The sequence below is a fragment of the Panthera pardus genome, unplaced genomic scaffold, assembly GCF_024362965.1.
Source record: "Panthera pardus isolate Hobbes unplaced genomic scaffold, ASM2436296v1 HiC_scaffold_4, whole genome shotgun sequence".
Taxonomy (NCBI): domain Eukaryota; kingdom Metazoa; phylum Chordata; class Mammalia; order Carnivora; family Felidae; genus Panthera; species Panthera pardus.
In genome coordinates this window covers 5688972-5702354 of record NW_026526969.1, presented here as the reverse complement: position 1 = coordinate 5702354, position 13383 = coordinate 5688972, and the positions used below count along the sequence as shown (strand labels likewise).

General features: G+C 61.5%; 1 protein-coding gene across 3 annotated transcripts in view; it reads left to right on the top strand.

Moving 5' to 3' along the window:
- The window catches only part of GTF2IRD1 (GTF2I repeat domain containing 1), a 115367-nt gene that overhangs the window by 48955 nt on the left and 53029 nt on the right, over nt 1-13383 (top strand). For all 3 annotated transcript variants that reach the window (XM_053893994.1, XM_053893993.1, XM_053893995.1), the window contains 6 exons: nt 4387-4570; nt 9247-9272; nt 10161-10269; nt 11843-11880; nt 12357-12437; nt 13068-13157. In XM_053893994.1, coding sequence (XP_053749969.1) covers nt 4387-4570; nt 9247-9272; nt 10161-10269; nt 11843-11880; nt 12357-12437; nt 13068-13157 — 528 coding nt within the window. The remainder of the gene's footprint in view (nt 1-4386; nt 4571-9246; nt 9273-10160; nt 10270-11842; nt 11881-12356; nt 12438-13067; nt 13158-13383) is intronic.

Below are 13383 nucleotides of genomic sequence, written 5' to 3'. Positions count from 1 at the left end.
AGGCGGGCGGGTCGGCATCCAGAAGACCCAGAAAAACGGCCGCTGGCCTCGCGCACTTGCAGGGTCGGCCTCGCGCACTTGCAGGGTCGGCCCCGCGCTGCGCTGTTTCCTGCCGCTGTGCCTTTGGGCCTCTGGGCCTCTGGGCCTTGCCCTCCGCCCGCCATGCCCCCCGCGTGTTTGGGGAACACACTCCCACTCGTTCTTCGAGACTCAGCCTAGGCCGGCCGGGCCCCCAGAGCCGTGATGGGGTTCTCTCTGTCACGTGCCCTGCACCTGATGCCCCTTGTCTGTATCTGTTCCCGTGACGGCCAGGACCGCGCCAGCCCCTCCCTGTGTCCCCAGCACCCGGGACAGAGCCGGGCTCAGGGCGCATGTCTGCCCTCTGCACCTGGCTGGTCGCCGGGGCGGGCGTGCCTTCCACTCGGTCCAGCTTCACGCCCAGTGGACGGCGAGGCCACTGGTTGGCTGGAAGGCGGGGGCTGGAGCAGGTGGTCTGTAAGCCCCTCCCACCCTGGGTGCTCTGAACACCCCCCCCCACCCCGTGCCACGCGCTCCGACACACCCACTCTCCCGTCTCCCCGGCAGTCCTTGCTCACTCTGTCTTTATTGAGCTCCACCTGTAAACCCCACTCAGCGGATGGCCACGTGTGGCCCTTGCCTGCCTGGGCGGCTGTCACTTAACTGTGGAGATGACGCGAGTTCCCGCAGGTCACCGCAGGTGTGACAGCCACCCCCCGCTGAGTGGTGCCGCCCCACGGTGGGGAGTCCCTCCGTGGATGGGGCCAAGGGAGGAGATGGGGCAGGGGCCCCGGGAGCTCCCTGAACGTGCACGGTCCAGAACGAGCACTGTGCTGGGAGTCCACAGCCACTTGCCGGGTGACCTGGAGTTGGCCGTCACCCTCGGTAACCTTGGCCTTCTCAGCTTGAGCAGAAGGGACAGCGTGGGGCTTCACCCTCCTCTCTTCCTTCCGTCTCCTTCTGTCTTTCTGTCCTCACTCTCTCTTCCACCCTCCCCTCCTGCCTCGATAAAGGAAAACCCTTTCTCCGACACTTCTGACACCGGAAGGGTGGGTTTCCCAGCCCCAACAATTCTCCAGGCCTCTGGACACCAGCTGGGCGTCCTACAGTTCAGTCCCGACGCAGACCCCACAGGTTAAGGGCCCAGTCCCAAAAGACAGCCCCGCAGTTAGGCCGTTTGAGGCCTACAGTCATTTTTCCGCGTCTTCCGGATGGTTCTCCAGACGGGCACCCGCACTTCTGTCCGCCTCTGCTACACATCCACGGTTCGCGTGACCCCTCAGGCTCAGCCAGCCAGCCTGCCACAGTGGCTCACAGAACCCGGAAACACCTTGCTTACCTTTACCTGTTTATTGTGAAGGGGACTGACGAACAGCTAGAGGACGAGGTACACGAGGTGAGGCCTGGCGAGTTCTCGAGCGCTGGAGCTTTTGCCCTGGTGGAGTTTGGGGTGCACCCTCCCGGCACGTGCGTCCGCCAGCTCGGAAGCCCAGGGGAGCCCTTGGTTTAGAGTTTTTACGGGGGTCCCAGTAAGTCGGAGGGATTGGTTAAAACATTGTCCCGTGGTGATTCGCTCAGTCTCCGTCCCCTCTCTGTCCGGGGCGGTGGGGGTGGGGCTGAAAGGGCAACCCTCTGATCACGTGCCCCCCCCGCCCCGAAACCAGTCCCCATCCTGAGGGATCTGGGGGCACCCCCCTCATTATCATAAACTCAAGTGGGTTCAAAGGGGCTTAATATAAATAACAAGGCTCTTCTCAGGCCTCTCTCTCAGGAAATCCCCAAGAACCCGAGTCCAAGGCCACACATGGACTTCTTATTAGATCACGAGTTGCTCCCTCCCTTCTTTTTTTTCTTCTCACGCTTTCACTGGTTCGCCCACTTATCAGTCATGCATCCTGAGCCCCCCCACCTTGGGTCGTGCACTCAAGCCAACGCTGGTCTCAAGGCACTTCAGCAGGTGCCTGAAGATGTGTCTCGGGTTGTAGTGTAGTGCCTGGCGGAGGGGTGGTGGTGGAGGGTGGTGGGAGGAGCCCTCGGAAAGACAGGACCACACAGAAAAAGGTGAGGCCTTCACAGGCTTGAGCGGTCGGGGGTGGCTTCGTGGAGGAGGTGCCCTTTGATCCACGCTGGGGCTAGGGAAGCCTAGGCCTGCAGGCTTGGCAGGCTGTGCCTTCTGGATTGGGGCGGGGCTGAGCCAGGCTCTGGAGGCCTCGTAAGGAATCCGGCGCAGCCTGGGCGTCTTTGATGTGGTCTTTCTGGTAGACCCGCTCCTCCCCTCTTGCCTGGACCGCCCCAGGCAGGTGTGAGCTGGATGGGCAGTAGGGGGAGGGGATCCGGGGAGGGCTGGCCCTGTCTGCCTTGGGAGCCTTCTGCCCCAGCCGGGCTGGCACGGCGGCCTCCAGTCTTCCCGCCTGTAGTGCCCTCTGGATGTTTCCGGAACGCTGAAGCTTTTGCGGATGCCGGCACCTGGCCTGGCCACATCCAAATCCAAGGAGAGGCACTGGGCTTGGAGTGGTTGAGGCCGTGTCCCTTCTCCGGCTTCCCCAACTCTGAGCTCTCCCTGCAGCTGTGCCGGGGAGAAGGCAGTCCCCAGGGGCATGCTGTGGCTGGCCTGAGGTATCCCGCAGACCCTGGATAAGTGGATCCTGTCCCTGGCTCTGCCCTTTCAGCCACCAGCTCTGGGTGGAGTGGGCCAGCAATGGGGCTGGGGTGCGGAGTGGGGGGGGGGAGGGAAATAGAACAGAGAAGAAATGGGGGGAACCCCAGCCTCCAGGAAGCCTCAAGAACATTGTCACCCGGAAGGAGATTGAGACTACGAGGCACTGAGGATCCTCCATTCTCCCGTCTCAGTGGGCGGAGGCTGGAGGCCAGGTGGGATTGACCTCTGTGCACTGGGTCCCCTTGCCTCCGAAGAGACAAGCCCAGCGAATGAGAGGAACCCAAGTGGAGATGAATTCACACAGACTCGCAGAAGCTACCGCTGACGGGCTGGGGCTGGGGCTGGGGGTTGGGGGAAAGACATGGCTTGACAGCTGTTGAGATTTCGAGGGTTTAATTTGACAACGAGCTGAGTGTGGCTTCACAGTGGGATCTGGCTGCCAGAGCCGCCAACGCAGACCCGGCTGTGTCAACAGAAAAACAGTCTTGACGGCGTGCCAGGGAGGGCCCCAGGCAGCTCGGCCCCGTCCCGCTCCGGGTGTGGCCGGAGGGGAGTCCAGCTCGGAGCTGGCACCTGCTGGGACACGGAAAAACGCGGTGCGGCCGGAATGGGGAAGGGCCTGAGGAAGGGCACAGAGACGCGGGACCACTGGGGAAGTTTGGAGGGATGAGGCAGGAGGGAAGCAGACACCCAGCCCAGCAGGTCTCCTGAGACCTCCCAGGCCCTGGGGGGGGGGGGGGGGAACAGGGACCCATGAAAGTCCCATCAAGCACATAGTAGGTGCTCAAGAAGTACTTGGTGCCTGAATGAGTAAGAACACGGAGATGGGACATAAGTGAATGATTGAGATGGCCTGAGACTGAACCCAAGGGTCCACAAGGAAGGAACAAGGAACCCACTTTGTAAACCCGGATTCTGCCTGCACTGCTGTTGGCAAAGTTCCTACAGTCTCATTTCTGGCCCTGATGAGTAAGCATCATGTGCACCCCCCCCCGGACACCTCCCTGGAGGAAAGAGCATGTCTGGAAGGCTGCAGGAATCCTGCCGAGAGCCCCCTCAAGCCTGGCTGCCGTTCACTCGCTCACCGAGTACAGGGAGCAGCTAGTCTGTGTCCCATCCTGTCTAGATAGATCCCAGATGGGGAGCGGTTGGCCGCCTGTGTCCCCGTGGAACTGAGGTTCTGGATAGTGAACCAGCATACAGACGAAAACATGTATAGTGTCAGGTCATGGTGAATGTGGGACGGAAAACAAAGCAGGGCGAGATGGAGGGGACTGGCAAGGTGACATCTGGGGGGACGCTTGAATGGGGAGAGGGAGGAAGGGCAGTGTCTGGTGATCTGGGAGGAGAGAGTCTGAGTAGATGGTAGAGCATGTGCAAAGGCCCTGGGGCAGGTGCGTGTCTGGCGTGTTAGGGAGGCAACAAGGAGGCTGCAGAGACTGGGATGGGCAGAGGGGGCACGGGAGGGAGGTGAGTCAGAGGTGATGGGGTCCTGGTCACGTGGGGCCTCGTAAGCCCAGGTAGGACTTTGGCTGTCACCGAGGGGGATGGGAGCCCGTGGGCATTTTTCAAGAGGGAAGTGACATGCTGCTCCATGGCCGGACGGGTGCAGGGGATGGGGTGGGGGGAGGTGATGGTGACCACGGCCCTGGGGCCCCGCATGTCCTGCAGCTTCCGTCCCGCGCTCAGCCTTGCCGTTGCCCTTCCAGCGGAAGCCCTGGGCCTGGACCACATGGTCCCCGTCCCCTACAGGAAGATTGCCTGCGACCCAGAGGCCGTGGAAATTGTGGGCATCCCCGACAAGATCCCCTTCAAGCGCCCCTGCACGTATGGGGTCCCCAAGCTGAAGCGGATCCTGGAGGAGCGACATAGCATCCACTTCATCATTAAGAGGTACAGGGCGGGGTGCGGGCCTGGGCTCGGGGCGCCGCGGTGTAAGGGCTGGGCAGGGCGCCATGGCAGGCGCGAGGCCGGGCCCGGGGAGGCGATGATGACGCCTGGGTGGGATGAAGGGGCTCTGACAACCGAGAGGACGGGCGGGCCAGGGAGAGAAGTCGGCCTCCTTAATCTGACAGGAAGGCTCCTCCTTCCTGGCCTCTTCTGAGGATTGAACGGGGAAACTGAGGCACGGTAAGGTCTTAGTAAGAGGTGTTTTCCTCCCCCTAAAGAAGACTGAGGCCTTTCAGCTTACCTGCCCCTGGAGGGGGGCCCACCGGAGGTCACACCCCACCTTGGGCTGCCCTACCTGCTGGTAGGCTGACTGCCTCTCCTGTCTCCCTAGGCAGCCTGGCGCAGGTGTGGGTAGGTGCGAGAAGGCAGGACAGGATGCACTTGAGAGCTGCAAACCCCCAGGGTGGCTGGCTTGGGGCGTGGGGAGAGCCTGCTGCTGCCCATCCCGCAGTGTCGTTGCCCGAGACTCTAGCAAGGAGTTTGCCCTCACAGCCGGTTGGACCCCCACCGTGCAAGCATCGGGGTCTCCGGGCAATGCGCGGACTCCCTGGGATGTTTCCTCCTAAGTGGTTAGAGACGGAGGGTGGCCAGAAGCCATGCCGTCCAGCCCCCTGCCTCCAGGCAACAGGGCACCTGCTCCGGGAGCTCTCTGAGGGCACGCCTCCAGGGTGTGCGTGTACTCACGGCCGTGCTTCCTGGACTAGAGGCAGGCACTGAGGGCGAGGACTGCGCGTGGCTCGTGGCTGAATTCCCAGTGCCTAGAACAGCCCCTGGTATGCAGTAGGTGCCCCTTGTGTATGTGTGCAATGAGTGAATGAACGAACAAATACTTGTCCGGGGGTGCAAGGAGGCTGGGCATGGGCCTCCGGGGGTGCAAGTGGCCTCCGGGGGTGCAATGAGTGAATGAACGAACAAATACTCGTCCGAGGGTGCAAGGAGGCTGGGCAAGCGGCTGGGGATCCACTCAGGGCACGGAGCTGTTCTAGAGCAGTGGGCAGGACCTCTGCAGGGTTGCTGGAGGCCAGAGCGGGGTCTGCTGGGCCCCTTTGCTTTGGGGGGGGGAGGGAACAGCAGGCTCTAGGGCGACCAGGGCCCTGGAGGTGGGCAGATCCGGGAGGGTGCTGTGGTATCATCCCGGTTGGCGGTGGGTGGAAGGAGAGAGGTTGGCTCCATTTGGGGTGGATTCCGAGCTCTGCTGGGTTCGCCGGTGGGTGGACGGTGGGAGTGTGGAGGGGAGCACGGAGGCCAGGATCACGCCGTGTTTCTGGCCGTACAACTGGGGGAAGCAGGTCTGGTGTGGGGTGGAGAGTTCACGTGGGGTATGCTAACCTGGAGATGATCGGATACGGAATTTTGAGAAGTCAGAAACTCCAGAGGGAGGTCTGTGTCGGAGATAAGATTTCTGAGAGTTGTCCTCGTGGGCCAGGTAGGGCTCTCGCCAGGGTGGAGAGAGAGAGGAGAAGGGAGTCCCCACTTTAGAGGCCAGGGCGAGGAGGAGGAGGGGGAGGAGGAAGGGGGGAGGAGCCACCAGCAAAGGAGGCTGAGAAGTGGGGGGGTGGGGGGCATGGTGGGAGGGCAGATTATTCTGGAAGTCCGCCCTGACCGTATGGGTCTCCTGTTTGGAGCCCTTTCCAGCCCCCGGGGTACAGGGCATACTCTGGCCCCAAGGCAGGTCGTCAACCCTCCCTGCCTTCCCTCCCTCACATGGAGCACAGCCTTGGACACCTTTCTCTGAGTCCGGGCCGCCTTACTGCCTCCAGGCCTTGGCTGAGGCTCCTCCCTCCGCCCGGATCAGCTCTCCCCAGCTTCCCACCTGTGTTCATCGTTCAAGGTGTGCTTACCTCTGGTCTGAGAGTCCTCCCCGGTGCCCTCGTTCAGAAAGGATTTCCCCCCGCCACGTTCTGGAAGTGAATTGAAACCAGTCGCCCTTCTGTCAGCCAGTGCCTGGTGTTGTGAAGCTTAAATGTCTCTTGCTGCTGCTGAGTTCTTTTCCTGCTTGACTCTCGGGAGGGGGACAGGGGGTAGGTGAGAAGAAAGCTTCAGGGACACCCCAGCGTCCCCCCATGTGCCTGGCCATGGTATTTGGGTCCTCACCATGGCTGACCTTGATCTCAGTCTAAACCAGAGCTTAATTAATTCTTCACTAGTATTTGCCAAGTGCCTGTTACAGGCTCAGCCCTTTGCTGGGCTCTACTGAGGACTTCACAGATAACAGTCAGTCCCCAGAGGCCACCACCAGTCACGGCAGGGGGCGTGGGATGGTCACTCCTGTGATGAGTTCAGGGCACAAGAGGACAACAGGTTTCCAAGTGTCGAGTCGATGGCAAGTGGCGAGCGGCAAGCCGGTGGGGCTTCCTGAAGGAGGAGGCTTTGGCATCAGGCAGATTGGGCTTAAAGTCACTCAAAGCGTGATAACCTTGAATAGCCCTTCTCTTCTGAGCCTGTTTCTCGCTTGTAAAAATAAGGACAATGGTGTGGCCCTCTCCCCAAGATTTTCTCAACATAAAATGAGGAGGCAGGCCTAACACACCTGACCTATAGTAGATGTTCAATAAACATGAGTCCTTTCACTTGACCTCATCTTCCTCACATATAAAGAAGTAGTCAAGTGCATCGGTGTTGACGGCCTGAGTTTGGGTCCTAGCCCTACCTTTCCCAGCTGTGTGTCCTTGGGCAGGTCACTTAACTGTTCTGTGCCTCACTTTCCTCATCCGTAAAAGGGGGCTAGTGGTGGTCCTTGCCTCACGGCGCTGATGGGAGACCACATGGCGGGAGGTGAGCGAAGTACCTAGAACAGTAGCTCCTCCCTCCCGAGCCCTCCGGACCTTTTCTGCTGTTACACATCCTCGCCTGGTCGGTGGAGCATTTGAGATGTGAGTCGGGCAGAAGTGAGTCCGGAGGCAGGGCTTGGGAGCTGCCAGCAGGCTTTCTCTGCTGCGGCCCATGTGTCTGCAGGATCGGGGGCAAGTCAGGGGGAGAAGCCGATCCACAAGGCCTGGGGGTCTTATTTTCGGCGGTAGGGGGCTCCCTGGCCCCCCAAACGCCCATTCCCACCAGGACACCAGCCCCGAGTGTCAGGGTCCAAGCTGACACCTGAGGGGCAGACACATCCGTTCTACCTAAGGCAGAACATAAGGGGCAAAAGCATGCGGAGGGGGTCCGGGGACTCTGGGATGTGTTCGGAAGATTGACCGCAACTGCTGGTCGGTGCCCATCAAGCAGCCCTTGCGGGCCTGGCGGCTCCCGAGGGCATCTGTCATGGTCCTGGAGCCTCGTCAGACCTCCCTGTCATCTGCCCCCCAATCCTCCTCCCAGGGAACCTGGCAGGCCACGGGCGCTGTCTCCCTGATGGACGACGGTAACACCGTAAATGATAAAACCAGAGTCGAGGCCAGCAGCCTCCCTGTCACCGGGTGGGGCAGAGGAAGCAGGAAGCAGGGCTCGGAGAGGAAGTCGGTCTTCCCAGAGTTAGTCCCATGGCTCCTTCTCAGCCTTAGGGGACCCAGATAAGTGGGGGCCCCCAGGAGCAGCGGGGAAGGCGGGGCCCCTCAGAACGAGAACGGGAGGTCAGACCCCGGGCCTTGCCTGCCTCCCACGCTGACTTTTTGGCCTCTGAATTTTCTGCCGGCTTGGCCTTGGGCATTACTAGGCCCTTGTGTTCGGGCTCCGACATCCTTTCTTGTGTCTCGTGTAGCATCTGTAGCCTGAGTGTCACAACCGAGGCCCTGTCCCCTCGTCCGGCTGTTCCATGGCACACAGACTCTGCTCAGGAACCCCCACCACTAGCTCCCCACCCCTGTGGGTGCCACCAAGGTGGGAGCCCGGGTGGACAGAAAGAATACCAGCCCTGAAGGCCGACAGGCAGCTGACCCCAGCTTCCTTGCCGACCTCCACCCCACCCCCGTGTTCCTGGCTGAGACTTCAGGTGTCTCTCCGGGATGACGCGAGGGTCCTGAATGGTCGCAGGCCCCCAGCCACCCCTCCTCCAGTCCGCGGTCTGTGTGGTGATGGGGTGGTCTGAAAGTGCCACCTTGCCCTCGGGGGCTCCCCATTGCCCATGGGGCAGAGAGCACGTGCCCGAGCCCAGCATGGAAGGCTGTTCCCCTCCCCCCCGAAGTCTTCCCAGACTCCTCAGACTGGGGCGCCTTGGCTCCCGTGTGAGGGGTCCCCTGTGTCACCCGCATGGCTACGATGTGGTGACAGGCCTGGCTCGTTGCAGTCAACACGGAGCTTCTTGGGAGCAGGGTCGGTCCCCGTACCTGTCACTGAGACACAGGACATGATGGGTCGAAGCCCACAGGGCCCTGGCGGGAAAGGGGTATATATCGTCTGCCACCTGTGGCCAGAAGGAGCTCGGGGCTGGGGCACCGAGGTGGACAGCCCGGACCCTCCAGGACCAGCCCGCCCTGGCTGGAGAGAAGTGCTCCTGGCTGTTCTGAACGGTGGCCTCTCCTCCCCCACGCGTGGCCAGCCCAGGACTCCGGGCTGCAGCGGCAGCCGTGTGCTTGGGACTGGAGTGAGCATCACCGAGGGGGCCTGGAGGCCTGTCCCTGAGCCCGGGGGGGTGGGGGAGCCCTCGGCCTGCATTGCTCTCATACCTGTCTCTCTCCTCTCCCCAGGATGTTCGATGAGCGAATTTTCACAGGTATGTGCGGGTACCATCCGTCCATTCTGAACCTCTGAGCTGATGCCCCCGAGGGCTTGAGCCGCCATCCCACGGGGACCCTGGCGTGGGGAGGGGGCCTGGGCGTGGCCACCGCACCCGGGCAGACACAGCCCCCAGCTCCCGGTGCAGATGCCCCCTTCAGGGACAGTAAAGCTAACGTTTGCTGAATACTAACGTGCGGCGGGCAGGCTGGCTGGGAGCCTGTCCGTTCTACTTTAATTTCGTTTTGAACAGTCCTGTGAGGCGGGTTCTGCTCTTCTCCCTGAAGCCCAGCCAGTAAGCCGTGAGGCTGGCCGCAAACCCAGGCGTGTGGCCCCGAGCCCGGGCCGTAACCAGTAGGCGGCACGCCCCTCAGGAAGAAGAGGAGGGCTCTGCGTGATGCAGCAAAGGGAGCACAGATCTTGGGGCGCAGCAGACCTGGGTCCTGGTCCTGGCCCTGCGGCCCGCCAGCTTTGTGACCTGGGCAGGGTTATAGGAGCCTCACTTTCCACATCTGTGAAACGGGGGGCGATGAGGGCACCCAACTTCCTCTGGGGTTCTCCGCTAATTAAATGAGAGAGGGGTCCCGCAGTATGGCCTTGGGGGCATCGGCCATTTTCTGGAGGGTTCCCTCAGCCTTAGGAGTGTACGTGAGGTCGGGGACAGACGTCCTGTAATCCTCCCGGATCCCTGGCCTCCTCCGGCGCCGGGGCCCATGTTCCTTCTCTCAGGAGGCATCTCTGCTCAGGACCTGTTCCTGGCCTGGCAGAGGCCAGACGACCCACAAAGGGCGCCCCCGAGAGCCTCCCACCAAGGCCCGTGCCCGCGTGTCCCACAGGCTGGAGGCTGGCGGGCCTTTGTCCTGACCTTCCTCGTCTCTCCACCCAGGGAACAAGTTTACCAAAGACCCCACAAAGCTGGAGCCAGCCAGCCCACCGGAGGACACCTCTACAGAGGTCTCCCGTGCCACTGTCCTCGACCTGCCTGGGACCGCTCGGTAAGACCCCCCCCCACCGGCGCTGGGCTGATAGTGTCACTGCAGCGGGGAGCAAGGCCTGGGGCTGGCCAGAGGATGCTGTGCCCGGCGTCTCCTGACAGCCTCACACCGCGACACCCCGGGTAGGCACAGGGTCATTCCACGCAGAGCCCCCTCCCGCCTGTGTCCCCACCCTGCTGCGGGCCAGGGAGAATCTGAAGGGACAGATTCTCTGCCGACCGTTTTCCAGCTGGAGAACCCTTGTCCCCACTCAGGATCTTAGCCGGATATTGCCTGATGTCTCTCGCGGGAGCCCTTCCTTTGCACCCAGACTAGGTCAGGCAGCGGTCCTGCGTGTCCACAAGGCCCTGCGCTCAGCTCACGGCCTGGTCGTCACCGCCCACCGGTGCCCCCCCGACCCGGGCTCTGGGCTCCCGGGGGCCAGGGATGGTCCCTTTGTCCCAGAATCACCGCATCCAGCCCAGGCCTCCCCGACAGTGCTCTGTGGAGTTACTGAATTCCCCATCCCAGGGGCCCTGCCCAACTTTGCTGCCCACCTCTCTTCCCAGACCTCTGTCCCCACTCCAGGCTGGTGGCCTCTCAGCTCCCCATCCCACCAGGAAGTGCTCATTGAACCCCACCGTGCTCAGTTGTGGGGCTCCCAGACTGGCCAGACCCAGGCCCCAGGAGCTCCCACCCGGTGGGGAAGGTGGGTGCCCAGACTGTTCACCCCAGGATAGGAAGCAGAATCTCTGCTGGGCCAGCCGGCAACTGTTGTCCTGAGAGACCAGGCTCTGGGAATCTCGCTCATGGGGAGGCCCATCCTGTGGGGACAGGAGTGACCGTGGACAGGGGTGCGTTCGGCATTGGCAGCCTCTGTGGGTTCCTGGCTGCCTGGAGGGGAGAGCTAGGGCTGATGTGTGTTGTTTCTTGGCTTCCTTCCTTCCTTCCTTCCTTGCCTCCCTCCCTCCTTCCTTCCTTCCTTGCCTCCCTCCCTCCTTCCTTTCTTCCTTCCCTCCCTCCCTCCCTCCATCCTTCCCTCCCTCCTTCCCTCCCTCCCTCCCTCCTTCCTTCCTTCCCTCCCTCCCTCCTTCCCTCCCTCCCTCCCTCCTTCCTTCCTTCCTTCCCTCCCTCCCTCCTGCCTTCCTTCCTTCCTTCCTTCCTTCCTTCCTTCCTTCCTTCTTTCCTTGCCTCCCTCCTTCCCTCCTTCCTTCCTTCCTTCCCTCCCTCCCTCCCTCCTTCCCTCCCTCCCTCCCTCCCTCCCTCCCTCCTTCCTTCTTTCCTTCCTTCCATCCTTCCTTCCCTCCCTCCCTCCCTCCCTCCCTCCCTCCTTCCCTCCTTCTTTCCTTCCTTCCTTCCTTCCTTCCTTCCTTCCTTCCTTCCCTCCCTCCCTCCCTCCCTCCCTCCTTCCTTCCTTCGTTCCTTCCTTCCTTCCTTCCTTCCTTCCTTCCCTCCTTCCTTCCTTCCTTCCTTCCTTCCTTCCTTCCTTCCTTCCCTCCCTCCCTCATTCCCTCCCTGCCTCCCTCCCTCCCCCACTTCCTTCCTTCCTTCCCTCCCTCCCCCCCTTTCTTCCTTCCTTCCTTCCTTCCCACAGGTCAGACAAGAACAGCGTGTCTGAAGACTGTGGGCCAGGTAAGGAGATGCGGAACCCTGCTGTGTGTGTCCTGGGGTAAGAGGACATCTGCCAGCCCCACCCGGCAGCCTTGGGGAGGAGACCAGCTCAGACCATGAGCTGGGAGTACTACTAATGAGTTACCTCTGCCCACCCCTGCCCCCCAGGCCCCAGAGCTTGCTGGGAGCTCCCCGGTGGGGGGGCTGGAGGTGGGGGGATGTCAGGAGACCTGGATTCTGGCGTTACCACTACTCTGTGACAAGTGGCTTCTCCTCTGTGTGCCTCAGTTGCCGAGCCTATAAACTAGAGACACCAGGACGGGCCTGAGGGCCTGCTTGACCCTCCACTCCTGGTCTGGGCAGGAGCTTGGGGCCAGCCTGACTTTTCCCGGGGCCCTACTAACAAGTCACAGACACAGGAATGCTCCAGAATCAGTTCGCTTTGCCCAGCCCAGCTCGCATCCACCCACACCTGACCCCTCCTTTCTTCTTCACAGGAACGTCAGGGGAGCTGAGTGGGCTGAGGCCCATTAAAATCGAACCAGAAGATCTAGATATCATTCAGGTCACTGTCCCAGGTAAGGAACAGGTGTCTGAAGGGCTGACCCTCCTACGCGGCCTGCCCAGCCTGAACCTATAGGAATCGAGCAGCTCCCAGAGCAGGGCTCCTGGACCTGCCAGAACCACCATGTCCCCTCCCCGGCTGTCCTCTCTGTCTCCCGAGGGCCAAGAAGGGGTCTCCAGGCCGCTGTTTCTCTAGTTTGACCCTGCGAGCAGCGGTGGGTATCACCTGCGCTTCCTGCAGCCATGTCTGCCCTCTGTGTTGGGAATGTCTCTCAGCTCCAAGACCTTCCTGAAGTTCCCCCCCTCCGACCTTCCTGCTCAGGCCTGGCTCCCCTGGGGTTTGTAGGCAGGAGGGAGGAGAAGAAAAGGTATAGGAATAAGAGGGCCTGCGTTTGATTCCAGACTTAGAACCCCCTGAGCCTCAGTTTCCACATCTGTGAAGAAGAGAGCGTATTTGGTCTCTGGAGGCTCAGCGTGGGGTCCCACACCCCTCAGGCACCTGCCTGGCCTCTGGCACAACTGGTCACTAAAGCTGTCCTCCCAGACTTCTAGGACACGGCTTCCTTAAAGGTCCTGCTCTGGGGGGGTCCCTGGGGGACCGTGACAGGGTAGGATAGACAGAAGATGCTGTTGTCATTTCCCAGACCCTTCGCCAGCCTCGGAGGAAATGACAGACTCAATGCCTGGGCATCTGCCCTCGGAAGATTCTGGTTATGGGATGGAGATGCTGACTGGTAAGAAACGGGCTAGGACCCCACCTCCCTGGGGCATACTGGGAGGGGTGGGCCAGGAAGCCCCCAGGCTTTCCTTGCTATTGATTTAGAGAAAACCCAGGGTATGCCTGACTCCCTGTACAGGCCAGATTTTTTTCTGGAAACTTGTAGGCCTTGGTTTACATTGTCTGGCCTCTGCATTGTTCCCAGGAACCCCCATGTGAATTAATGTGTTCGTTTGTTCAAC